We start from the raw sequence: 23,912 nt of genomic DNA, 5'->3' as shown, positions 1-23,912 counted from the left end.
AAAAATATTTCTGTCAGATGGTTAAAGGTCTGGTGTAAGAGCTTCTTGTTTTAATATATGTATGTAGGCTGTCAGTACGTATACTTTTACTGGTCAGCTGCTGTTTGTTGATTGTATTTAGCTGGCAGTGTACCAACAGAGAGCTGATCTGTTACTGTGAAGTGAGGCGTTCCTGGTGTTTTATATGCACAAGTGTTGCTGTGACGTACAGATCATGGTCAGAGCTGTTAAAATAACACCACTGAGCTGCATCTGAACATGTTGTTTTTGGTGTCTGTGAAAAGAGACACCTGTAAATAACTTTGTTGCTTTAAAGCACTTATTTCTGTCCATTCTGCTACTGTTGTTCAATAAAGCTCCATGAAATCATTTTGAGAAAGGAAGAAGCTTCCTCTCGTCTTCACAGCCGGCACTTAAAATATAAAAACCACCTCGTGGTCGTCCTCGACTGAGAAAGTAAAGAATTTAAGAGCGTGTGGGCAGATGCGTTTGCTGATCTGAAGCTGGACTCGAGTCAAAATGACATCAGCTGCGCTCATTTTAAAATGTGCTATAAAAATAGACTTGATTCGATTTGTGACATGGGACAGGAAAACAGCACAAGTCAAGGTCAAGGATAAACTTTTTATCACCAAGGAAACCAGACCTGAAGATGCTGAGGTCTGGTTGCTGTGGCGATGAGACCTGTCCTCTTTACCCTGAAGAGGAATGATGGTAACAGACACACACACAGCTTGATTGTTAGTTTTAAAGACTCCAGGATAAGAAAAGAATCTGAGCTGTTATAACGTTGGCTGATGCTCGTTCTGAAGGTGCCGTCAGGCTGATAAATGTTCGTCTACGCTCAGCACGTGAGAGCACAGCTGTTAGCTGCCCGCTGGAGGAAGAACCGAAAACAAGGAACTAAAAGATGCTAACATGTTCCAAGAAGCTCTTTAGGCTTTAGTTCATTCTGTGTCTGAAATCAGCTGTTTCACCTCCTCAGCCATTAACCCAGCTTTCTTCTGATTGGCTGCCTGTCACAAACAGAAGGTGGGTGAGGTTTCTATAAGTGTGAATGTCTGTATCACAACAAACCAGCACGCAGGTTCGGTCAGAGTTCCCTTTTTATTTGTCTGAAATGTTGAGCTGCAGTGGCTAAATTACATAAATACGTAAGTTCACGTCTTTGTACAAAACATTGTTTAGACACTACAAGGCTGAGAGCAGCGCGGGTGGGGGGGTTCAGGCGTAGCAGCCCGTGTTTCTTTGGGGTGGGGAAGAGGAGACTCCTCAGGCGGATGTGTCAAACAGCTTTTCGATCATCTCCTCCACCTCCTCCGGTCGATACTTGTGATACTTCTCGGGGTTCTTGGTGAAGGAAATGTTGGCACATCTGGAAGAAACGTGAACAATGAAATATGAGTGTGAAAGAAATCCGAGCAGATCATTTCAGCCTTATGGATTAATTATTATTAGGTCACATTTTCCTAATTCAAGACAAGCGCTACATTTAAGTCACTCCGTTAAAATAAATCGGTGCCCAACAGCAGACCTCTCAGAATCAGCTGATTGTTTCTGACAGTAATCGGGTCTTAATCAGATTCTCGTGCTACAGTGTTGTTTAGCTGTTTGTTGCTAGGTGGTTGCCAGGAAACATAATGATGTCATAACATCATTATGTTTCGCAATGAAATTTTTGGGGTTATAAATTAAAAGAGAAGATGGTTTTATGAGGTGTCACATGCATGCATGCTGGTAACATCTCGAACCTTCAGGGAACTTTCAGGATCCTTTGATGCACCAGTTTTGGCAGCTTCACCCCCCGATCATGCAGGAGGTTTGCAAAAAGAGATTTTTCAGCATGCTTGAAGAAAATCACGGAGGGTGTCGGGATCAATAGAACATGTGAGCATGAGCAGCAGATGAGGGCACTAAATTTCTAAAGTTTAGTAATGTGACTAAAAGGGGGCACGCCATCTTAAGCTATGTAAAAAAGAGCAACAGGCTAAGAGAGCATTCACTGATCCCGAGATGCTCTGTGATTATTTTCTCCATTTCACAGAAGGAATCACAGCTTAAAGGTGAGATTAGTATTGAAAAAAAACAAAAAGAGCCTCCATATTCTTGTTGACCACCCATTAGCTAAAAACCTGTCCCACACAGAAATCTGAATAATGTTCTTATCAACATCTGCCTCCAGAATATTTGACGAAACGATGTTTTAGGTCAAATCCTCGACTCCAGACTTGTTTGTGTGAGAGCGTCTCTGACCTCTGCAGGAAGGCTCTGTAGGCATCAGACACCACCTTCTTCTGATTGTGCCGGATGAGGTCTCTCTGCTCTTTGTCCGGGATGGCCCAACCCTTCTGGATCTTACACAGCTCCTCCAAACCGTCATTGAAGCCCTGACAAAGAGAGACTGACGTCAGTTTCTTACTCAGTAACAGCTGCGTTTTACTTCATTTGATTACAGCCTCACCTTGAATTTGTCTTTAACCACTTGTCTCTCTTTATCTTTCAGCTGGAGGAAGACAAAACACACATGTGTATAAGCCAGAAGCTCCAGTTGCACAAAACAGACGAGAGGCAGCACCAAGGCTTAGTATAAGTTTATAAGATAAATAAGCCTATTATTGACCGGTGAATCATGCAAAGCTACTCTCATAAAGTCCAAGAATAAAAATAAGGATGAGCAGAACGGGTCTCCATAACAACCATTAGATACTGGATATATTTGATCAAACGCACTGAGCGCTGCGTTCGTTACTAACATCTCTGCTAAGTGTTACACCTCCCACAGTAGAAATGCTGACCTTGGTGCCGGGCTGTACGACGGGCATGTTCCTTTCTGTCAGGTGCTCGGTGACTTTCAGCCAGCTGAGGCGGAAACAAAAAGCACGGGCGTGAAGACAAAGACACAAATCGTGTTCGAGTTTGACGCGCGAAGCTTTTATTCGCTCACCTGCGCTGGTATGTTTCGATCTGCTGAGTCATGAGCTCTTTGTAGGACGTCTCCGCTCGCTTCTGAGTCACCGTCACCAGCTGGATCAGCTCAGACCTGAGGACGCAGGAAAGCATTTATCCCAAACTAACTCGCTGTCAGTGATCACTTCATTTATTAGGACATTACACCCCAAAAAAATAAAAGCAAAGAAGAAAGTGTGTGTGTTACTCCACTGCACACCCACGCACAGGTCAACAGTCTGACCTCGGACTAACCTCCGAAATCAGACTTCATCAAATATAATTAAGCCCCCCTCCCAGCTGATCTCACTGAGCAGCTGATCTTAGACCGCCCCGTGTTCACGTGTATGTTCCACTCCCTTCGTTGTCATTATGACCACAAACCGTTTCGTGACAGCCGGCGCCTTGGCAACCAAAAAACTGAGCTTTAAGAAAAGTAGGAACAATTGAATTTGACCTCAAACCCTGATCTTTTCTAACTGGAGAAAATTATTAATCTTAACTAATTTACTAGTAGCTTATTTCCTCCATAGTCTGCAGTTGTTTTTATGCTTGAACGATTCACAGGTCAGTGTGAAGGAGTGTCCTCTGAAAAAGGTTCAGAAACTGGACTGAAAGCGAGTGAAAAAGCAGAAAAACTGAAAGCCTTTCTGAAGTCCTTCTCTTTGGGAACAACACGTTTTATATAATTTGATTTATTTATTTAAATGAGGGTTGCTCAAGACTTTAGTTTCTGTTGAATATTTTCAGGAGGTGATGACGTGACTGACGTGTAGGTTTCTCAGCAGGAGCTACTAAGATGACTGACAGACGGATTTTGGCACAGCCTGCAGGTGTAAATGGTAAACGGACAGGTACTGTTAAAGTGCTTTGGATTCAGGATGCATCAGCTTCTGTACAAGAGAAGGCAGGGATCGGTCCACCCAGCTTCTGACTGGTTGATGACCCACGGCCACCCCAAGTCCGGGCAGCTGACCAACGCACGCATGCTCTCCTGGTCATGAGCATTAAATGATGCACGTAAAACCAGACTCAGACGTTATTACTAGCTTTAGTGATCCTGCAACCAAAGTCAGGCCACTTTGAGACTGAAGCTGGTGTTTGCTCTCTGCACAGACTGGGCGGTTATTTTGACACAGGAAACGATGCTTACTTTTCCAGCGACTTGAGGATGTAGTTGTAGTTGTTGTGCAGGAAGATGGCACTCAGAGCCGAATCCTCGTACACTTTGGATTTACTGAGCAGGTTTAGCTGCAAGTTCCCCAAAACCTTACCTGCAAGAACAAAAGAACACAAAATGATGACTAACAGACTAAAACGAGGACTTCTAACACAGAGGCAGTGCACAGCATCTCTGCTTACATATGTAACTACTGAGGAGCCTTTTGTTGAAGTCGGAGGTGTAGCTGGTGGCCGAACTCGTCTCTGTAAGAAATACAGAAGATTTTAGCAGCAGAAGCTACAGATGCACTTTTGAAAGAGTGCATGCATGTGACCGCTAATTTCTTATCTTAAATCCCCCAAAACAAACTGAAAACATTCAAAGCTGACCTCATGAGGGGCCTACACAGTCTCTCTTTGATGCTTACCTCGGGGGTCTAAAGGTATATTGTAAGTGTCCCCCAGTACTAAAAGGGCCGAGGCAAGGCAGAGGACAAGAGAAAGAGAAAGAGGCACAAGTGCAAAAAGGTTAGAAGAGAATAGTTAGTGCAGAGTAAGCATACAGTCATCAGCCAGGCAGCGAGGGGTCGAGGGCTCGAAAAGAGCCGGATGCGGAAAAGGAGGCGAAGCGAAGCTGCGATAATCAAAGCACAGGAGGGAGCCACAAACACTCGCCTATAAAAACCTGAACACATGCTGGATGTGTAGAGGCTCCGTGTGAAAGGAGAGAGATGCAATTAGAAGGGGAAGGAAAAAGGTAGAGGGCTGAAGGTGAAAACAGCCTCAGATAAAGGAGCAGTGAAGGGACAACCTGGGAGCCTGACAGTGTGGAAATTGAGTTGCTTTTATACATCTGAAGTCTGGTCGCCTCATAAATGAGAGTCAGGTTAAAATGAACCTACGGATGTGGATTCATAAGCAACACTTTGCAGTCTGGAGAATCTGGACAACCAGACTGTTGAGAAAAAGCTGTAAATAAAAGACGGCTGCAGCCACTGTAATGTCACCCACTGGTGTGAAAAGCCCTGCTTCTGAAGCATTGAGCTGAGTATATTCACCATTACAAGTTTAGTTTTCTGAAACCAAACGTCAGAGTGTGAAATGATGTGCTTCGGTATCAGCATGTCAGCCATAACTCCTCAAACTCTTATCCCCTTGGAGAGCTTTTCCGAACTGAGGATTTCTGTCACATTTCAGACGCTTAAGGAACCAAATCACTGGGTTGCATCCAAGGTTATTGATGGTGGTCCCTGAATACGCAGAAACTATTTTAAAGGTTGTCAAACTACGTCTTAATAGATTAATACTGAAGATACTCATCATTAAGGGCACCGGGGAGGTCATCAAATCTCGTTTTTATGGGTGAAAGAGTTAAAGTAATCACATTTGTGGTTTTATATGAGAGATAAAAGAAAAAAAAGCGTGTAACACCATCACAGCCTGGCGAGGCAGCAGGACAGCTATGCTAACGAGAGGCTAACGCCTGCGTTGTAGTGGCTGCACCTTGTGAGGCCAGCATGGCTCCAGCTGTCTCGTGGAAGTCCAGCAGCTGCTGCAGGAACAGGATGGCCTGCAGAGGAGAGGACAGAGGAGGTGAGCTCGGCTCGGATTAATCATTAGATGGAGACGCTCCGCTCTTAGCTATCAGCCGTCCCCACGGAGACGGACGAACAGCAGAGTCCTCGCAGGAAGGTGTTGACTCTGAAGTGTAGAAAGAGCGAATAAATGAGTGGTGTTATTTAACCCGGGAGGTAACGGAGCATCAGCTTACATTGCTGGTCAGTTCATGGACCGTTCCGTCCTTGGGCATGTTGTACTCCTTATCAGGATCATTCTGCAGTCACAGGAGAAAGAAGTCATGAATTATGAGTTACTGAGCAGTGAGTGGTGACACACAGAAATGAGAGCTCCGTGCCTTGATGCTGTCTGCAAACTCCTCCAGAGCTTTGGCTCCGATCGTCTCCATGGAGGTGATGAGGGTGGGCAGCTTGTTCTTGGTGCTCGCCGCCGTGCCCTGCAGACAGCACAACACATCATTACAGTAATTCATTTCTGTCATACGCAGACGTTTTGGGAGTTTTTTGGGGTGCAGCTCGGACCTGCAGCGTGGTATCAAACTCAGACTTGTTCATCTTCAGGTGTCTGAGGATGGGGAAGATGGTGAGGACAGCTGAGTAGTCGTGTCGCATTATGGCCCGGCGAGCTGCAGCCACAATGTTTTCTCCCTCCAGCATCAGGTTGTCCAGCGCCTCCTGTGGAGGAGCATGAACTGTTATCATATATTATAAGTATATATCTGACCAAAAAACCAAATATTCAATATACAACACAGAAAAGAGATTTCCAGGATCCTGAAGGTGTTATTAAACCAATTTATTAAAAGTCTTTGAACCTGTGTAAGCTCAGTTCCAACATTAAATCCTAATCAAACCTTCAAATGCTCTAAAAATGTCACAGTTTTGTCTCCCGGACCTGAATGAGGGAGTCGAAGGTCTTCTTCTGGTGGTGCTCGGGGATGATCTCCGCCAGAAGCAGATACTCGCTCTGAGCCAGCTTGACGAAGGCACTGATGCAGTGGATGTAAGAGTCGATCTCGATATCCAGGACATCATCCTTTCCTGGGTGGAAAAGCTCAGTCAGCCAGCAAATCAAACCATCCAACATCAGACGTGGAGTCTGAAGCTGAAAGTAAACCTATGTGTTCTGACTGCAACTGGATTTAAAGAAAATACAAAGTGCTAAAGCTGCAGTGGGCGTGCTTTTATCTACAGGAAAGCCCGCCTCTTTAGATCATCTGTGTTCCTTCTTTTTCCCACATGGTGCCCTCACTCACCTGTGGCGGCCCCGTGCTTCTCGGTCAGGGCGTCAGAGAGGTGTTTGACCCGCAGGTCGTGATCGTAACCTGGCGGGTGGGGCGGGACAGCAAGGAGACAGGCCAAGTCAAACCACCGGGGGTCGTGACTAGGCCAGAGGGTGAGAGTGGGGGGGGAGACAAACCTGTACCTGGAGCAGCTGTACCGACCACCAGCAAGCACCAGCCGGGGAGGGGGCGGGGGAAAGAAGCAGGGGACGCCCACAAGTTTGGGGGGAGGGGGCAAAAGACCCAGAGGGGTTTGTTTTCTGCATCGACTGATGTCTGAATCAGTCAGTGTGTTAAAACTACGAGACAGAAATCAGCTTGCACAGAAATCACAACAGCTTTCGACTGATCGCAGCTTTTCAAAGTAAAACCATCCTGACACGCTTCCACACGGGTGAGACGCTCCCACACTTTAATTACTTAATAAGATTAATGTATCATCTTATTATACGATCTATGGCAAATTATTATCAGCCTAGCAGATTTTATCTGGATATTATTAATGTATTTTCTAATTATAAAACTGTTTGTGCAGAAATAAACAAAAATTTCGTCATCAAATATTTTTAATGTGCAAACGCGGAAATCATTTGCAGTTTAAAAAACACACAGACATTAAAAAAAAAAAAAAACCCAGGTAGTTTGGAAATACTTTAAGGTAATCTTTGCACCACCTTGTGGTACAGAGTGGTATTACATGGGCACACAGTCTGTCTCTAGTTAAACATCAGTTGACATTTCTGCCATAATACATCCGTGTTTCAGGATTCAAATCATAGCGGTGATTCTTTGCATTCAGTTTTCAAACAACAGTTTGAAACCTTGAAGCCAAGTTTCACCTTTAACAGTGAAGAAGTTTATCAGGATGGATGCGCTTGTTCTTAATGTTGCATGTCGAAATTAATGAGCTGTAGTATCAGCTGTCTTTATTCCAGACCGATTAGAGATGATTTATGACTCATCAAACATGCGCAGCGACTAGCTGTTGTGACTGAGGGGACGTTCTGTGTGCCTGAAACAACAGTACACTGTCAGCATAGAGAAGACCGAGGTGCTTTACCTTCCAAAGGAGTGAGGTTAGAACCCCCCTTTTTCCCATCCAGCCCATGCTGTGAGTACTGTTTCAGAAGGTTCTGAGCCTTGCGAATGGTCCCTGGTCCCAGAAACACAGAGACAGAGTCCAGAGGAGGGTAGCGAGGTCCAGACAGCCCAGAAACAGAAACAGGAAGAAGAAGAAGGAGAAGGAAGAGAAGGGAGAGCTAGAAAGTGAGTGATGAAACACAGACACCACATCCCTCCACCACCGAGGCAGCCAGGAGAGGTTTGTACGTGGGGGAGGAGGGGGAGGCACAGCCTAACACCACGAGAGACAAACTACAGCACTACAGGACACGTGTGCTGAAACACACACTGCCGGGGTGATGTCAGAGAATAAACAGGTTAGATCAGTTATAAACAGCCATCACAATTAATACAATTAACAGTCATATCTATCATTACGATTATTATTACTATTACGAATAATAAACAGTCTGTCACATGGTTTAGAGATGCAAAAATCTGCAGATTATTCATATTTACAGCATTAAAACACAAACTGTTGGCCTGTTAGTGAGTTAGTAAGCAAGCAGCACAATTAAAGGTGCATTCAGCTTTTTTTTTTTTTTTTTTTTACATAATTTTTTCTCTGCATGAAAGGTTATTAGTCACGTATTTGTCAAACTCACACAGTTGCAAAGGTTAGCGTGTTAGCAAACACTTTAGATGTGCAGCAATCGCAGAGCAACACTGTCGTCATGTTAGAGTCCAATAAGGCTGTTTGTAGTGGAAGTCGTACCAAAAACTCTGATTTGTTCTGCATGTGCAAAAAAACCGCTTCTTCCTTTCTTTACCTTTCACAGTTAAAGCCCTGAAAACGAAAGTTCTGGACTCTTAGAGCAGGATAGACATCTCCTGTTAAAGAGCAACTGAATAAAAACAGAAGCAAAAAGTCGAATCTGGGATTTAAAGAAAATCCTGCTTTTGGTTTGACTACTTGTGCAACAGAACAGTTTATTTTCCTGCTTTCTTATTAAATTATTACTTAGTTATATATATTTTTTCACTGTTTCTCCAGTTATTGAAAATATTAAAGAAACGAAATAAAATAATCAATTTTTCTTGTCAAGTACGCACATGAGCATCGTCTTTGAAGCTGAATCCAAAAGCTGTCAAAGACATTGCATTAGTTACATAGCGTAACAGTCAGAACCTTAAGTCTTCATTAAATTACGAGAGTTTCAATTTAAATTTTGGCTTATAATCATCATTTAATCCTCACTTTCATTGTTCTTTTTTGTTACAAATCAAACACATCCTCTCAAACGCACCCAAGATGACTAAAACTGACACTTTTGTTCTTTGGTTTCTTAAAAAGTTCAGTTTCAGTAATATTTGTATCTTGTTAAGTCATCAAGATTAAAGTTATTGTCTAAAACAAACACCTTAATCACGCAGCCCTCATACAGACGCTAGAGAAAACTGTTAAACCAGAACAGTGACAGGAAGTGTGCGTATTTTTGCACATGCGTCAGATCAGTCAGAGGGTTCACCTGTTTCACCTTTGACCTCAACTCTTTAACCAGGTGTGTGCAGGTAAAGCAGGCGATCAGCTAGTGACAAACTCCTTGAATCAACACTACGCACAGTTATATTATGAACCTGTCACGCACACACACACACACACACACACGCACGCACTGCAGCCTTTAGTTTCATGGCAGCAGTGAGCGTAAGTAGAACAGATTAAAACTCCATCATCACACTAGAAACACAAAGAATGTCCAGTTAGTTATTATCATAAACGCTGTGAATCCATTTCTGCTGCTCTGAAAGTCCAAATCAAAGTGACACCAGGTTCCCTGGAGAGGCCTCAATGACACAACCGCCTAAAAGGGCAGAGCAAGTGGTGACTGCAGACTGCTGCTCTCTCCTCCCCCCTCCTGACTCTAGTCTCTTGTCACTGTTGGTGACATGAGACGGTACCTACAGCCCATTCAGGTTCATCCAGCTCCTCCAGGAGGTCTCAGGAGTTACCAGGAGACAGGCTGAGAGCTGGACAGGCCCGTAGGAGGGCATCAGTCCTGCGACAGGACTGGTATTTGACGTGACCGAGCCTGGAAACATCACAGCGTCTGCCACCTGTGCTCAGCATGAACCTGCTTTCATGTGAGAGGAGAACAGGGCACCAGTAACAGACCTGTCAGTTCTGCTGCTCTCTGGCTGTGATCACAAGCCCCGTTAAAGGACGTCAGGATCTCACACAGTCTGTTCTGAAAGTTTGTGCAGAAACATGTACACGAGGAGGCCGCTGAAGGTCACTTTGTAGCGCTCTGCCAGCTCTTCCTCTTCCTCCCTAATTTATGCTTTAATTCTGTTGGGTCGCCTGAGGGTTAAAGTGAGTGAGTGCCTGTTATTAGTACAGCAGTTTCTGCATATGCATGCATGTACAGGTGTATGTGTTAACTCTTAGACTCTGATAATGAAGACTTTGTTTCTCAATCACACAACAATACGTTTGTTTGTTTGTTTGTTTGTTTGTTTGAATCAACTAAATTTCAGGAAAATAGACTACAGCTAATCCTTACACATAATCTTATAGAGCCAGGCTCAATCATAAATAATAATTTTTATTCTATGCAATTACAAATTATTCATTTCTAGTAAAATTGTAAAGAAATTTCATCAAGTTTTGTTTATCAGCCGTTTGGTGGCAACCTCCACCTTACTCATCTCATCACCGAAACGCTCTGCCGTGAAACTAGAGGTTAAAATCTCCACTGGATGACCTACTACACCATTCAACAGGACAAATAAACCTCTGCCATCTCAACAAAACGACACAAACCATCACGCTGTCTCTGATTTGCCGTGAAATGTGGCATCTGACGTACACAAGCAAGCACGAGGCACACGCTAGAGCTTTGTGTTTACCTGGGATGTAGACTGTCATCACAACACAGGGATTATGAAAGAGGAGAGGATGAAGGATTAGTTAGACCAGGGTGTAATATCACAGAGAAACACAGTGTGTGGTAGAAGTGCGCTACAGCTCGGTGAACTGAGTGATTACAGAGAGATTGTGGAGGACAACCTGAGACAGAAACAGACTGTGGATGTAGTGAAGAGTGTATAATATCCGTCACTATGCAGGATCATGCGTGTTTGTTAGGTTGATCTATGGAAGATGGATTGGACAGCGAGTTGGGATTACAGACTGGAGTGGCGTGATTGTGGATTCGGTCTGAATGAGGCGCATCTGTTGCTGACCTGGTCTCTTCGGGGCCTTTTTAGTTGGCGTGTCCTTGCGCTTGGTTTGGACGGCAGGCGAGTAGAGGACACCGGAGGAGGCGCTGTTCTTGCGGAAATGCTCTTTGAGGCCTTTGATGGAGCGATCGAGCTGGTTGGAGCGGATCTGGAAGTAGACGTTCATGAAGTCTGCAGGAAGAGGAGAGCAAAATTAGACACAATCTTTCCAGTTTCTCTACACCGCCTGCACATTTCAAAGCCATTTTAATGATTTACATCACCCCAGCTCTGGTGGTAAGATGATTTATAGATTGTAAGGTAGAGGACCTCCAATATTAGACAGAAAAGCCCAACAATCAGATGATATTTGCAATTGTGGTAAAGAACTTCCTTTAAACAGGAAGCGACCTCCAACAAACAAACACAGCTGTACCCTGATTACGTCCGTATTCCACCAGCCAGCCGGCGATGCAGATGATGTCCTGGAGCACGGCCTCGGGCAGGTGTTCCAGCATCACATCCTCCTGGACCTCCAGCTCCTCATCCACGCTGATGGCGTCCAGGATGAGGATGGGGGGAACAGGTTTGCTGTAGCGGGTCAGGAGGCTGCGGAATTCGCCCTCCAGCAGCTCCTTCCCCTTTTCAAAGCGTGCTTTCTGCAGAAGAAGATACGGTCATGGAATTAGTGACTCCAACTCGGAACGGCACGGAGACTGAAGCAGACGTCTGAAGTGAGGAAGAAGTGCATGAAATGTACACATAAATGAATGTAGGAATAACAGCATGATTCATTCAGAGAGCTACGCGGTGTATAATGTTGTTCAGTCACTAAATACGTGGAACTAATGGCTCAGATAGCTTTTCCTCTTTCAGACACAAGTGGCTAAAAGGAATATTTTCACTGTAGTACTGTGAGAACCACGACACATTTGGACACAAACAGAAAATGGTCGAGAATACTGTGCAGAAATCTGAACTCTCAGAAAAAGCTGCGATCGGATCATTTTATGTATTTTGCTAGAAAAAACACAAGGGCACAGAATCTGTCGGGACTGAAATGTTATGACAGCAGATCGACCTCGTTAGATCTCCAAAAACAGAAAGTCAATCACATCACAGGCACAAATGTGACAGTTACTTTTAATTATTTCCAGGGTGGTCCATCTCTTTCCAAGAAGTCCATATAGCCTTAAATATATAAATACAGTCACTTTAAGCTTTTACTAAGCAGTGATGAAGGTCCAATAATGTCTTTTAAATTGACAAGGCCAAAACCTATTAGTTTCTCATGATTAACTACGACTGGTAGTTTCTCTTTGCCAGTATATAAAAAGATGTGTTTCACAGAAACCACCAATGTTCAAGCCTGGCATGAACCGGGGTCAGCTGGACACCACATCACTGTCCATGACATCCATGATGAGTGGATTGTAAACGTTTTTACCACAACTGTAATTTCAGAGAGGCAGATACTTTACCACTGTGTTGAGCTCAGGGCTGTCTGGGTTGTTGTCTTGAAAGTATTCGACAGCTTTCTGAATTCTTGCAATGCAAGCAAGATACTCGTCCAGTCTGCCCGTAGGTCTGAGACAGAAAAAGAAAATTAGTATACATACAGTTTGTGTAACCACAAAACATTTGCATACGAAGGTCATCCCCACCCCTCTCTGATGATCCTGTCCGTGTCTTTGGCCACATGGTAGTAGCTGATGACGTGATCCATGCAAGACAGAGTTTTGTCCACGTTCTCCTGCAGCCGTTGCAGGTTTTCCGTCTGCTTGTGAACCGGGATGATGGAGTTCTCCAGCTGCATCAGGCGGCTCTCGAACGAAGACAGGATGGAGACCTTTTGGGAAAGAAATAGAGGTCAAAAACCAGTTGGGCTATAAAAGCAGCTTAAATATAGCACCTTAAATAATGAGTCACATAAGAGATTCAGCTGAAGTGGGGTGAAAGCTGAAAAATGACATCACAGGCTGCTTTCATCATCTCACTCACTCTTCATGTTCATAATAGAAATGATAGAAACTATAAGTAAATATTTCAATCCAAGTACAAGAATAAGAGGCTTTATTTTTAATTATGGGTTAAAGTACTATCGAATGGAGATCAGCCCACCGCCTTTAATTATGAGAATTATGAGTGTCAGCCTGAGCTGTCCCTGGGTGTGTTTGGACCGTCCTACCATGTTTTTGGTCAGCTGATCGCTCTTTTCCAGGTTCTCCCGGATGAACGACAGCGTCTCCTGCTCCTGTAACAGCAGAAAGAAAACCAACCACTCACTCATTTCACTCTGAAGACATTAAAGACACTCTTTCGGTCAATAAGCATCATTTTAAACGCGGGTGTTGAGCTACACTGGTGGGTTGTAGCTCGAAGGGAAGCTTCCTTCCTCTCAAGCCACCAGCTGTCTGACCTGCTTCAGTTTCTCCTCGATCTCCCGCTTCCTGGCGGACGCATCCTCCGTAGGAATCATCCTGGAGGAAATTTAAAGCAAAGGAGTCTCTTCGGCGGCTAAAACGTGACTAAGTTACCGATTTAGATAATAAAAACAACAACAACGACACCACTGAGCCGCTGTCATGGATAGCTAAAAGCGATGCGGTTAAGCTAGTTTGGTTAGCCGTAACAGGGCAAGGGTTTCCGGTTAGGATTTCAAAATAAAATAGCCATCGGCACTAAACTGAAAAGTGAAAAAAATGCTCATCGATTTTTTTTTCCTCCAATCAGTTTGTACCAATGACATTGGTTTGTACTGAATCAAGATTACGTTAACTAACTGCAAATGAAAGTAAACACACAATTCTTCAGTTGTCTTTTATTATGGAGCACAGTAATTTTTCTCTGTATAGTCTTTAACTAAAATTGTGAAACCTGTGTCGCACACCCCTAAAAACCTTTAGAAATGAATGCATTTACTGTTTGTATGACAATAAAATGAACAGAGTAAAGCAGTATGGGGTGCACATCCCACAAAAGTGTTAATTTTATTTTTAAATGTTTAAAAATTTTATATCCTTTAATATAAGATTTTTGTCCCCACATTTATCACAGTTAGTAGCCCTTTTTGCTAGACAATGTGTCACCTTTATTATGGAGGTCAAATACACCAACTTCCGGTAATGGGTGTCTATCCCGGACATGTTTTTTAAAAACTTTATTTACAAAAGACAAACACAGGTAATTGTCTATGAAATCAGAAGATTTCTGAGTTTAAAGAAAACTTTTCAACACTGATATTTTGTTATTCAGGCACTTTTAGACAAACGCCTAAATGTTTATGTTATTTGTGAACTGTAATCAAGAGTTCTCAAAGTTTTTGAGAAAAAGAAATGTTGGGAAAGATGCCATTACGTGCAATGTCGAGAACCAACTCCTAGGGGTCGCTGTATCATTCAGTACTAAAATAACACATTAAAAGCATGAAGAACACAGTCATAACTAATTACATAAATAAATAACAGACCGTGGAATTTGCAGACTAAATGTTTAAACTCAGTTCATTAAGTAATATTTTTACTTTTGAGTCTATAAATTTCTGAAATTAAACAAAACCCTGGAACAGTGCTGGTTAAAGGAAACAAATCTTATTTATATCCTTTTTCTTGAATCTCTAACAGGATTCTTTTTATTCGACACTTTTCTTTTCTTAGAGGCTCCCGCATTTTAAAAAGCTGGAACTTTTTCTGGACTCTCCGCATAAATAAACACGAGCACCCAGTTCGGAAAAACGTTACAAATGTATTTGCACAAAAGAAGATGCTTCACACAGTTTGTTCACTTACATATTTACAAATCTCCTGTTACACTTTACACACTTTCATACAAACCAAAATGTCTGTACGACATCTCTCAAAGGTTCTTTAATTACTGTTAATTTATAAAGTTATTAGAGACAATGAAATCTAACTAAAAGAAGAAATCTGAAGGAGCTGTGAGACTACGACACAAACTACAGTCACTCCGACTTGTCAGCCGTTTTACACTCATGCAGTTCTCGGTAATCAGAGGATTTATTGCTGGACCTCAGGTAGTGAAAACACACCTCTGACCTCTGTGTGGAAGATAAAGACAACTCTACTGAGTCATTTAAAGAAAGCACATAATTAAAAACTGCCCTTTCCAGTTCTGAGAACGCTTTCCTGCCCACGTCCACTGAGAAAAAGAAGGTTTATATAACAGAGCATTGAGAATAATGCAGATGTGTTAACGCCGCAGAGCTGCACTCTACGATTCCTCTTCCTTAGACAGCGTCTGAGGAGGAAAAACACAAAGGACTTCTTAGAAACAGGACAAATGCTTTTAATTAAAAGACTATTTATTGTGTGTTTTATTAAAACTCACCTGTTTGAGGAACTGTCGTCCAAAATAATTGGTAGCCATGTTCTTTAAGCTGGTCTTCCCTCCCACTTTGCACCTCACGTATCCGTATAGGTTGGCGCCTTGCAGCACGACGCCCATGATCACGACGGGCTGTGAGGAAGACGACAGTTTTCTGAAATAAACCCTGGTCATATTTCATATTCCCCTTATTATCAATAAATCCCACGAAAAGGCTGAAGGTGAACCACGTGTATCCTCTTCACTGCTTGTATGTTCCCAGAACACGTGAGAACATGCTGAATACACAATAAAGAGATGCACTGATCTTTTTAAGGGAGTAACTCACAGTCACAGGGAGTTTATGATTGCAGTTGTTGTCTGGGCCAACAGCTGGAACCATCTTTTTCTATGATGATTCCTTGCAAAAATTTTGATCTTAGTTTTCATTTTTTAAAAGTTATGACTTCTAAACTTAACTGGGACCTTACTGCATCAGGTCATGTGAACTTCAAACGAGCATATAGCCTCCAGGGAAAACACTGGGTGCATGTCTGACACATCACCTCATAACGGTTCAAATCACACTGTGAGCATTTCAGACATGAAGCATACAGGCTGAAGGAGTCCACTGTGTTCCTGTGTCTGACTCCCAAACAACAATCTCGAGGGATAAAACCTTTAGTTTAAAAGTGACGTTTCTCTTGGGGCCACTTGGAGGTGTCTCCCAAAGTGAGTCCGTCCACACAGACTCTCATCTTAAACTCCACAGAGAACGTTTTTACCCTCTACGGACCGTTTCTTCTTTCTTAGGTGGTTTTAGGTAACGTAGCTGCTAGCCATCTGCTAGCCAAAACCAAAACACTGAGGCTTCAAACTGTGAAGCCCAAAACCACAGGACGGCTATGCCCATCTTTCATATACAGTGTATATGCAAATAAAAGTCCCACAAAGGAGCCAATGAGTCTCATCGTCTGTGAGCTGCAAACTGATAGTGGTAAGTGATTCTTTTTATAACAAATTTCCACAAACCAATTAAGTTAGCTTAAAACTTAGAGATATTACTCAGAATTGCGTCCCCCCTCGTGCAGCAGGAAAACTTTGAAAGCAAGCTTGAGATGCAGGGTGAGAGCAGGGAAACACTGGCTCATGTTTACCAAGTAATTATTGTCTAATTTTACTTAAGAAAGCACCAAGAACTAATAGGGTTCAGTGGGCTTAGAGCTGAGAGACACAGCCAGGAGCTAGGTTTTATTTTCTCAGTGCTGTGAGAAAAATAAAGGTGTAACTGAGTTTTAATGGGATTTGTTGATAATAAGAAAAACAGCATTTGTCCAATCACTAAAATCTAACAACTTACCATCCATTTAATCCTGAATGAAAACAGGGTGCTAAAGACAAAGATGACCCAGAGGACGGGGCAAACAATCAGTCCGAGCCAGAATATCCTGGACTCTGAATCTGATGCTTGCTGCTTCCCTGTACCCTGAAGAAGAAGGAAACAGGATATCTCAGTTAGACATCTGCGAACACGATAAGACCCGTTGACAGTAAACATCTGGACGAAGCAACCTGACACAGAGCAACAGGTCAGGGTCATGTTTAGCCAAAGCCCCGTGTCGGAGCCGGAGCAGATTCAGCAGAGATGCATCTCACCTTCCTCGACTCAAACACCCAGTGGCTTCGTCCATCGTCATCCACCTGATTCCACCACCGCAGACCAACCATCAACCTCCCAGTGATGTTCTGCAGATGGAGAGATTTATGGCTTTGTTACGGAGATTCTGGCAAATCTTATTCACAAGGTGCTGGATCCGAGTACCGTTTCCTAGGTTTAATTATTTACACAAGTCTTTGTGTAACAGTGTAACTCTGGAAACCGAGTCCAGTTGCACATCTGACTTACAGAGGAAAACCAGAGCTATTATCCAAGGAGATTCTACAGCAGATTTAAGCAAGACTAACAAAAAAAAAAAAGGCACTCGATGAGCCAATCGATCGCCCGAACAGAAAAAACATCAACCCTGGCCGGCACATGTACGCACTAAAGGGTCACAACAGCTTCAGGTAAAAAGCACCACATACTTGATACTGCAGAAAAGATCTTTTATCAGATCTAGCTCCTGATTTTCTACATGCACTTTTTCTATTCCAGTAAAAGTTTAAATGCTGCTTTCAACTGCCCCCTTGCCCCAAGGCGTCACCACAGCACATAGCGCCGCACACTTGATTTGGCAGTTTCCCACCAGATGATTTCCATTTAACCCCAAAAAGGATTTGCGTCTCCAGCTGGAATCGTACCAGCAACCTGCCAAGCAAGTGCGCTAACCACTATACCAGTGACCACTGAAATTAATCCCAGAGCTCTTCAGTCATTCATTTCTGTTGGTAAGGGATTCAGATTCATTCCAAGGAGGCAGTTTTGTTGTGAGATTTGCTTTTAGAAGGACTAGTTTATGTGGACTTCACTACCATGAGGCTATTTAAACCGATTCAACGTGAACATCATCAGCACACAATAACACATCCACAAGAACCAGTGAATGACAAACGTCCAGAAAGCAGAGGTCTTTAAATCTCACTGCAGGTAGTGAAGCTACAGTGATCAAATACAGAAAACAGCACATTACAAATGTCAGACTGGCCTGTAAACTCTGCCTCAACTCATCATGATTATGACTGGATGCCTGCAGCACCGGCTGTAGAATATCCGGTCTCCAAGGCTCCGAACTGTCTGTCAAAAAACACGATGGTTGAATCTGTGACCAAAACCTTCACCATGTTTTTCTCACGACTGCTCATCATCTCATCCGAGCACCAACAATTCATTCAAAACTAATAATCAATAACCAAAAAGTGAGAACAGTTGGCAAGCTTTTAGGACGATTTCCAATCTTGCTTTTAAGCTCCTGATAAAACTTTTATCTCATCTGGTCCACTCTTCCTCTGAGTTCTGCCTTTAAGAAATGCACAACAAAAAGCAAAAAAGCCCCACCAAGATCATTAATTATAATCAATACAACAACTCCTTCCATCACTACAGTGGAGATATTAAAGTGATAAGAGAAACACCTTTACTGTCCAGAAGTCACATGAGAGCAGAAGGATTATTGTGACCATGCAGGCGATGAAGCTCCCGCCGATGAGCTCAGCGAGCAGGTACACGATGATGGCAATGACTCTGAAGAAGAGGTGGAAGAAGGCCGCTACCGGATGCCTGGTGACACATTTTTAACTAATTTAATATGACATGGAGTATCCACACAGATCAATAACCAATATTGTGTCATATTAATAACAATTATAATCATTATTATTAATAAGAACAAATAATAATAACAACATTTAAAAAATCTTTTTGTTTTTTTGCTCAGTGTAAAACTTAAACATAGGTCTCTGACAACAGCAAAAGTCATTGTAAAATATCGTCTCTAATAGTCAACTAGCCCACATCAGATGATAGTGATAACTTAGCAGACAGATCAGTGAAGTCCTTGTAAAAGTGTGAAAACATACCAAACAAACCCCACAAACCATTAGCCATTATTATCTTGATATCAAGTAGTGACTTGCACAACAAACAGCAAAAGCTTTTCCTTGAAATGTAAATAAATCATTTAATGAAGTATAAACTATCTTCTCTGCAGAGAAAATGTTAAATCCTTCAGCGATCTGCAAACGTACTTAACGCCTGACTTCTTCGACCTTTTCCCTGCGTCATCCTCGGCATCAAACAGAGACACGTCTTCATCGTTGGTATCCTGAGGGATCAATAAGAAAGAGGCTTAAACCTCAACATAAAACAATGTGAAAAAAAGCATCGTCTCTCTGTGGTCAGGGATCATCAGAGGAGTAAGATTGATAACAGTCTGTTTGAAACAGAAATCTGGAGGTTTCGTAATACTAATACACAATTCTGTAACAGGTTGTTTCTGAGCTTTTAACATCATAAATAAATACTCCAAGTCCTCACAGTACAACTTCATATGCCTCCAAACACACTCCTGTTGTTGGGGTAATAGTTTTTTTATTCCTATATTATCAAGAGATTCAGTTTACTAACTTAAATGGCAAAATAAATCTTCAAATGCTGACACTTAACAAGTTAGAACCAACAAGAGTACCAAGAAAATAAACAAACAGTTGTTATTATTATTGAAAACGTGCCATTTCTTCATTATTGTTGCACTCTAACAGCTGTCAGCTCAAACACAGAGCAGGCCTAACACTAAGATCTTATTAAGCTTGTGAAATTGTTTTGAAATGTTAGCAGGATAACTTCAAGTGAATTTGACCTGTAAACTGGAAAAACCAAATACTTACCAGCTGCTTAAAGAACAGCAGCTGATAATATAGATTGGAGTGAGGTCACTTTAGCTTCTCTGCGCCAGGAGACAGTTTAAAACTCACACTTTTGTTTGCTCGGATTATAAACAGCACAAACATTGCCACGTTAGCAGGATGTAGCTTCATTTCACGTTTTGTCACCTTGTTTGCTGATGTTTGTTCAGGCTGATGCTAACTTTAGCAATCGTTAGCTGACACCGCAACACAACAGATGCCCTCTAGCGTAAATTTGCCGTATACAGGTTTAAAGCGAACATTCTGATCGTGGGTTTTTTTCGAGTAGAAAACTTCATCGTTTGATCCGTTTTAAAAACATCATTTTAACGGTAGCTGAGCAGAAATGTTAGCGTCTTAACTACTTAGCAATATTAGCACCACAGATGTCCAACCGAGCTGGGAAACATTCTTCAGCTTCATTAAATAATTTTACTGACGGTTAATGCTTAAACAATCTCACGTTAGCTGTTAACCACACTAAGACATTATTTTAAAAAATAGGAAATAAAAGTGCTCTTACTTACGGCTAGCATCTTGAAACTTGGTCAGGCTCTTCCTGCTTACATGCTCAGTTACACGTCACTATAGTCAGGTGACCAAAACGCGCCACGTCACTGAAGTCCACGCGGTTCCTCGATAAAAAAAAAGTGTTTGACGTAATATTTTATTTTTGAAAACAACATTTTTTGTATCATAAAATGATTACCATACATAACATTAAATATATATTTAATAAAAATAATAATAAAATTATGAGTATAAAAATCTTTATACTCATAATTTGCAATAATGTGTTTTTTTGCATTCTATTTTTTTGTTTTATTCCAATTTCTTTTCTTTTTTTTAATGTGTTAATTGATTCATTAAATTATGTACTCGTTGTATACTATTACTCAGAAATGACAGGTATAGAAATATTATGTTCATAGTGTCGTATATATAGGTTAATCCATCCAATTCAGGGTTGCAGGGCAGGGGAGGGGGTACACCCCAAAAAGGTCTCCAGGGATCCTGACATAAAAAGACAGTCAATCACACTCACATTCGCACCTATGGCTAATTTAGAATCGGCAGTCATCCAAACATCTGCATGTCTTTGTACTATGGGAGGAAGCCAGAGTACCTGAGAGAACTGACAAGTGGAGAACATGCAAGCTGCTGCACATAGATAGGCTTGGATTCAAAGCCCAGACCTTCTTGCTGTGAGATTAGGTACAGAATAATCATCAAAGATATTTTAAGTGTACTGATTTTTTTTTTTTTTAATCCTAGCTTTGGTAATTTAACAGCACATATGGTTCACATGGATGAAAGACGCCTCTGAGCACAGAGGCACAAACTACAAACCATGCATGTAATGCTTTGTCTCTCCACCTGTGTACATGTCTGATATTTTGTCTCCGTTTGTGACTCTTCCTGCTCATGTTGCATCTCTTTATTTCTTTAATGTACATATGCAGGGTTTTTTTTTTTTTTTTGTCAATGTCTGCATTTGTTTTGCAGCTTTTGTTCACTTTTACATCAGTGAAGAAATGTGCCTTTTTCTCCCTAAGTGACCAAAGCTTGGTGCAGTCATTTTTCTTTTTCACCAGCAAATCTCGAGGTTGATTTACTTGAACAAACCACCACAGTGTGGCCTCTGCTCTACTGAGAGATACAACAAGGAAGCTTTCCAAAAAGTATTAAACAAGGCTAAGGAATAACCCATGTCTGGAAAAGCTAAAACAAAAATTTTGAATCCTAAATGATCCACTTAGTTTTTGAAATCATATTTATGTGTGCCACAGAAATGTACATTAGCAAATGTTTAAAGGATGCTGTTGATTTGATGACGTAGAGTGTTTCAAACTGTCAAGAAAACCAGGCATTTGTTTTGCAAATGCAGATACGCCTTTTTATTTGCATACAGAAAATATAGAACATTTTCAGTAACAGTAGTCCCAAAGACACACCGGTGAAGAGCATCAACATGACGTGATCCCAAATGAGAAACAGATTATTAGTTTTGCAACAAAAATAAATCTCCTGTAAACAAGTTGTAACATTTCAAGAGTTCATCTCTTATTTTCCAGAATCAGTACAATACTCTCCTATACTTAAATTCTCCAAGAAAAGCGGTTTATGAAGCGATATCTTCTGTTGTAGGTGAGGTGGGAGGAGACGGGGTTTTCAGAGGTAAAGGTTCCCCAGGCGCCACCAAGAGAACATTGTTCTCTTTCTTGGGCAGCCAGACCGCCGGGTACAAAGGCTCCAGGAACTCCGTCTGGTACTTGTGGATGAGCGTCATGGTCTCACCCACCCCGTAGAATGCCAGTAGGCCTTGCGTGTAGTCCACATAAACCCCAATACGACTAAACATCTCCACATTTAGGGGAGTTTCCACATCACAGTGCCAGGTGGAGAAGTTACGGCCATTCCACTGAAGGCACCAGGAGAAGCTGTTCCCCGTGATGCAGCTGTTGCTCTCATTGCCCTTGCGGTCGATGCTCTTGTACGTGAGGCCAACATGAGTGCTTTCACCTTGGATGTCTGCCTCAAAGTAGTGCCGGCCCATGTAGAAGCTCTCCACAGCCAGAACCTGACGGCAGTTCTCAAAGCGCTCGGGCACATCGGGGTAAGGATGCTGCCAGGGCGAGGTGTTTGTCACCTTTTTGTTATCCTCCGTTAGGCGGAGGAACTTATGAGCCGTTGCAGGATCAAAACTCACTTGGGCAGCATCTGCAAAGGATTGTTGAACATGTCAGTTTACTTATGTTACGCAACAAGACAGGCAGGAAAGCAAATAGCTGTAGTCCCAAAGATTACAGGGTAAACACAGATACTTCAAAACTACACTACAATATGGCTGTTGTGCTATATTAAGTAGTTTTGTGTTAGCTAATTTATAGTTTATGTTTCAGTAGACTCACTGTAGATTTACAAAGTTGTGACACCATGAGTGCAATGGGTACCTGGTTGGGATGCTGGGAAACCATGAGGAAAACATAATGCAATGATCAGGTGAAAACCAAACTTCGAGTAGATTTCCATAAAATGATACTGCATTATGTTTACTGGCTTGTCCTTATTTTCTGCCATATGCATACTACTATAATGGTGGATGTCAGTCAGTGCATTAATGTAATTCCGTAATTCCCATGAGGGAAATTAAAAAGTTGCAATCCTGCCCTGAACACTCAGTTTCACACAGTTCTCTTTTATTTCTACTCTTGGCTCTGTATTATGTCAGTGGAGGGGAATACCCTGAATATGGTCATCTCATTTACACAACTCTAGCTGTGCCCACAGAAGCTCCGCTCATGTTGTTGGTCTATTTGGTCTTTTGAACAGTACATTTGTTTTGATAGCTTGGTCGGCATTATCAGCAAAAAGCCAGACTCGTTCTCGGTGGGTGCTGTTCTATGTTCCTACTGCCTGCTGTGGTCACAAGCTCTGAGTAGTGACAGAGAGAATGAGATCGTGGGTAAAACCTGTGGAAATGAGGGACTTGGTCATTTTGGGAGGGATTCAGAGTAAAGTCCCTATTTCTCTACATCCACAGGAACCACTTGAAAGTGGTTGGGGATCGCTCAGGATGCCTTCTGAACAAGGCCCGACAGCGTCTCTACCACCTCAGATGCTTGAGAGACTTCCAACTGCCCTCCAAGGTGCTCAGGAACTTTTACTCCTGCACCATAGAGAGCATCCTGACGGGAAACATCTCAACCTGGTTCGGGAACAGCACCATGCAGGACAGACGAGCTCTACAGAGGGTTGTGCGGTCAGCTGAGCGCACCATCCGCTCCGAGCTCCCTGACCTGCACTCAATCTACAGCAGGCGGTGCTGGACCAAGGCCAGGAAGATCATGAAGGACCTCAGCCATCCCAAAAACAGACTGTTCTCTCTGCTGAGGTCAGGAAAGCGATTCCGCTCCCTGAAGACCAACACAGAGAGACTGAGGAGGAGCTTCTTCCCGCAGGCGATACGGTCTCTCAATCACACCACCACACAGTA

The 23,912-nt window shown here is 42.5% G+C and overlaps 3 protein-coding genes across 10 annotated transcripts in view; all 3 read right to left on the bottom strand.

Annotated features, from left to right (window-relative positions):
* Window positions 1-1,088: 1,088 nt before the first annotated feature.
* Window positions 1,089-13,920, bottom strand: exoc7 (exocyst complex component 7). 6 transcript variants are annotated; one of them, XM_086304467.1, is made up of 22 exons: window positions 13,671-13,920; window positions 13,440-13,505; window positions 12,916-13,100; window positions 12,733-12,838; window positions 11,688-11,910; window positions 11,276-11,443; window positions 10,940-10,951; window positions 8,028-8,120; window positions 6,941-7,009; window positions 6,580-6,725; window positions 6,207-6,359; window positions 6,023-6,121; window positions 5,879-5,941; window positions 5,611-5,677; window positions 4,536-4,574; window positions 4,309-4,371; window positions 4,100-4,220; window positions 2,945-3,040; window positions 2,796-2,859; window positions 2,462-2,503; window positions 2,254-2,387; window positions 1,089-1,375 (listed from the first exon to the last, which is right to left on the bottom strand). In XM_086304467.1, the coding sequence occupies exons 1-22, from the start codon at window positions 13,728-13,730 to the stop codon at window positions 1,273-1,275; spliced, it is 2,172 nt and encodes a 723-aa protein (XP_086160593.1). In that variant the 5' UTR covers window positions 13,731-13,920; the 3' UTR covers window positions 1,089-1,272. The 6 variants fall into 6 exon arrangements, with proteins under 6 accessions (XP_086160593.1, XP_086160588.1, XP_086160590.1 ...); XM_086304462.1 differs by lacking the exon at window positions 6,941-7,009 and having other exon boundaries at window positions 13,671-13,919; XM_086304464.1 differs by lacking the exons at window positions 8,028-8,120; window positions 10,940-10,951 and having other exon boundaries at window positions 13,671-13,919.
* A 1,169-nt stretch (window positions 13,921-15,089) lies between these two features.
* tvp23b (trans-golgi network vesicle protein 23 homolog B (S. cerevisiae)) lies at window positions 15,090-20,554 on the bottom strand. Its single transcript, XM_086304461.1, has 7 exons — window positions 20,443-20,554; window positions 19,259-19,335; window positions 18,647-18,791; window positions 17,231-17,320; window positions 16,935-17,060; window positions 15,599-15,727; window positions 15,090-15,508 (listed from the first exon to the last, which is right to left on the bottom strand). Exons 1-7 carry the CDS (start codon window positions 20,449-20,451, stop codon window positions 15,482-15,484), a joined length of 603 nt encoding a protein of 200 aa, XP_086160587.1. The 5' UTR covers window positions 20,452-20,554; the 3' UTR covers window positions 15,090-15,481.
* A 418-nt stretch (window positions 20,555-20,972) lies between these two features.
* The window catches only part of trim16 (tripartite motif containing 16), a 10,638-nt gene continuing 7,698 nt past the window's right edge, over window positions 20,973-23,912 (bottom strand). For all 3 annotated transcript variants that reach the window (XM_086304456.1, XM_086304457.1, XM_086304458.1), the window contains one exon: window positions 20,973-22,636. In XM_086304456.1, coding sequence (XP_086160582.1) covers window positions 22,038-22,636 — 599 coding nt within the window. In that variant the 3' untranslated portion in view covers window positions 20,973-22,037. The remainder of the gene's footprint in view (window positions 22,637-23,912) is intronic.

The sequence above is a fragment of the Aulonocara sp. 'chitande type north' Nkhata Bay genome, linkage group LG8 (genome assembly GCF_057382095.1).
Source record: "Aulonocara sp. 'chitande type north' Nkhata Bay isolate Kocher_YH1m ecotype deep benthic linkage group LG8, A_spYH_male_GT1.1, whole genome shotgun sequence".
In the NCBI taxonomy this organism is placed as follows: domain Eukaryota; kingdom Metazoa; phylum Chordata; class Actinopteri; order Cichliformes; family Cichlidae; genus Aulonocara; species Aulonocara sp. 'chitande type north' Nkhata Bay.
Note: the sequence above shows the minus strand (reverse complement) of the source record. Positions and strands in the feature narration are given on the sequence as shown.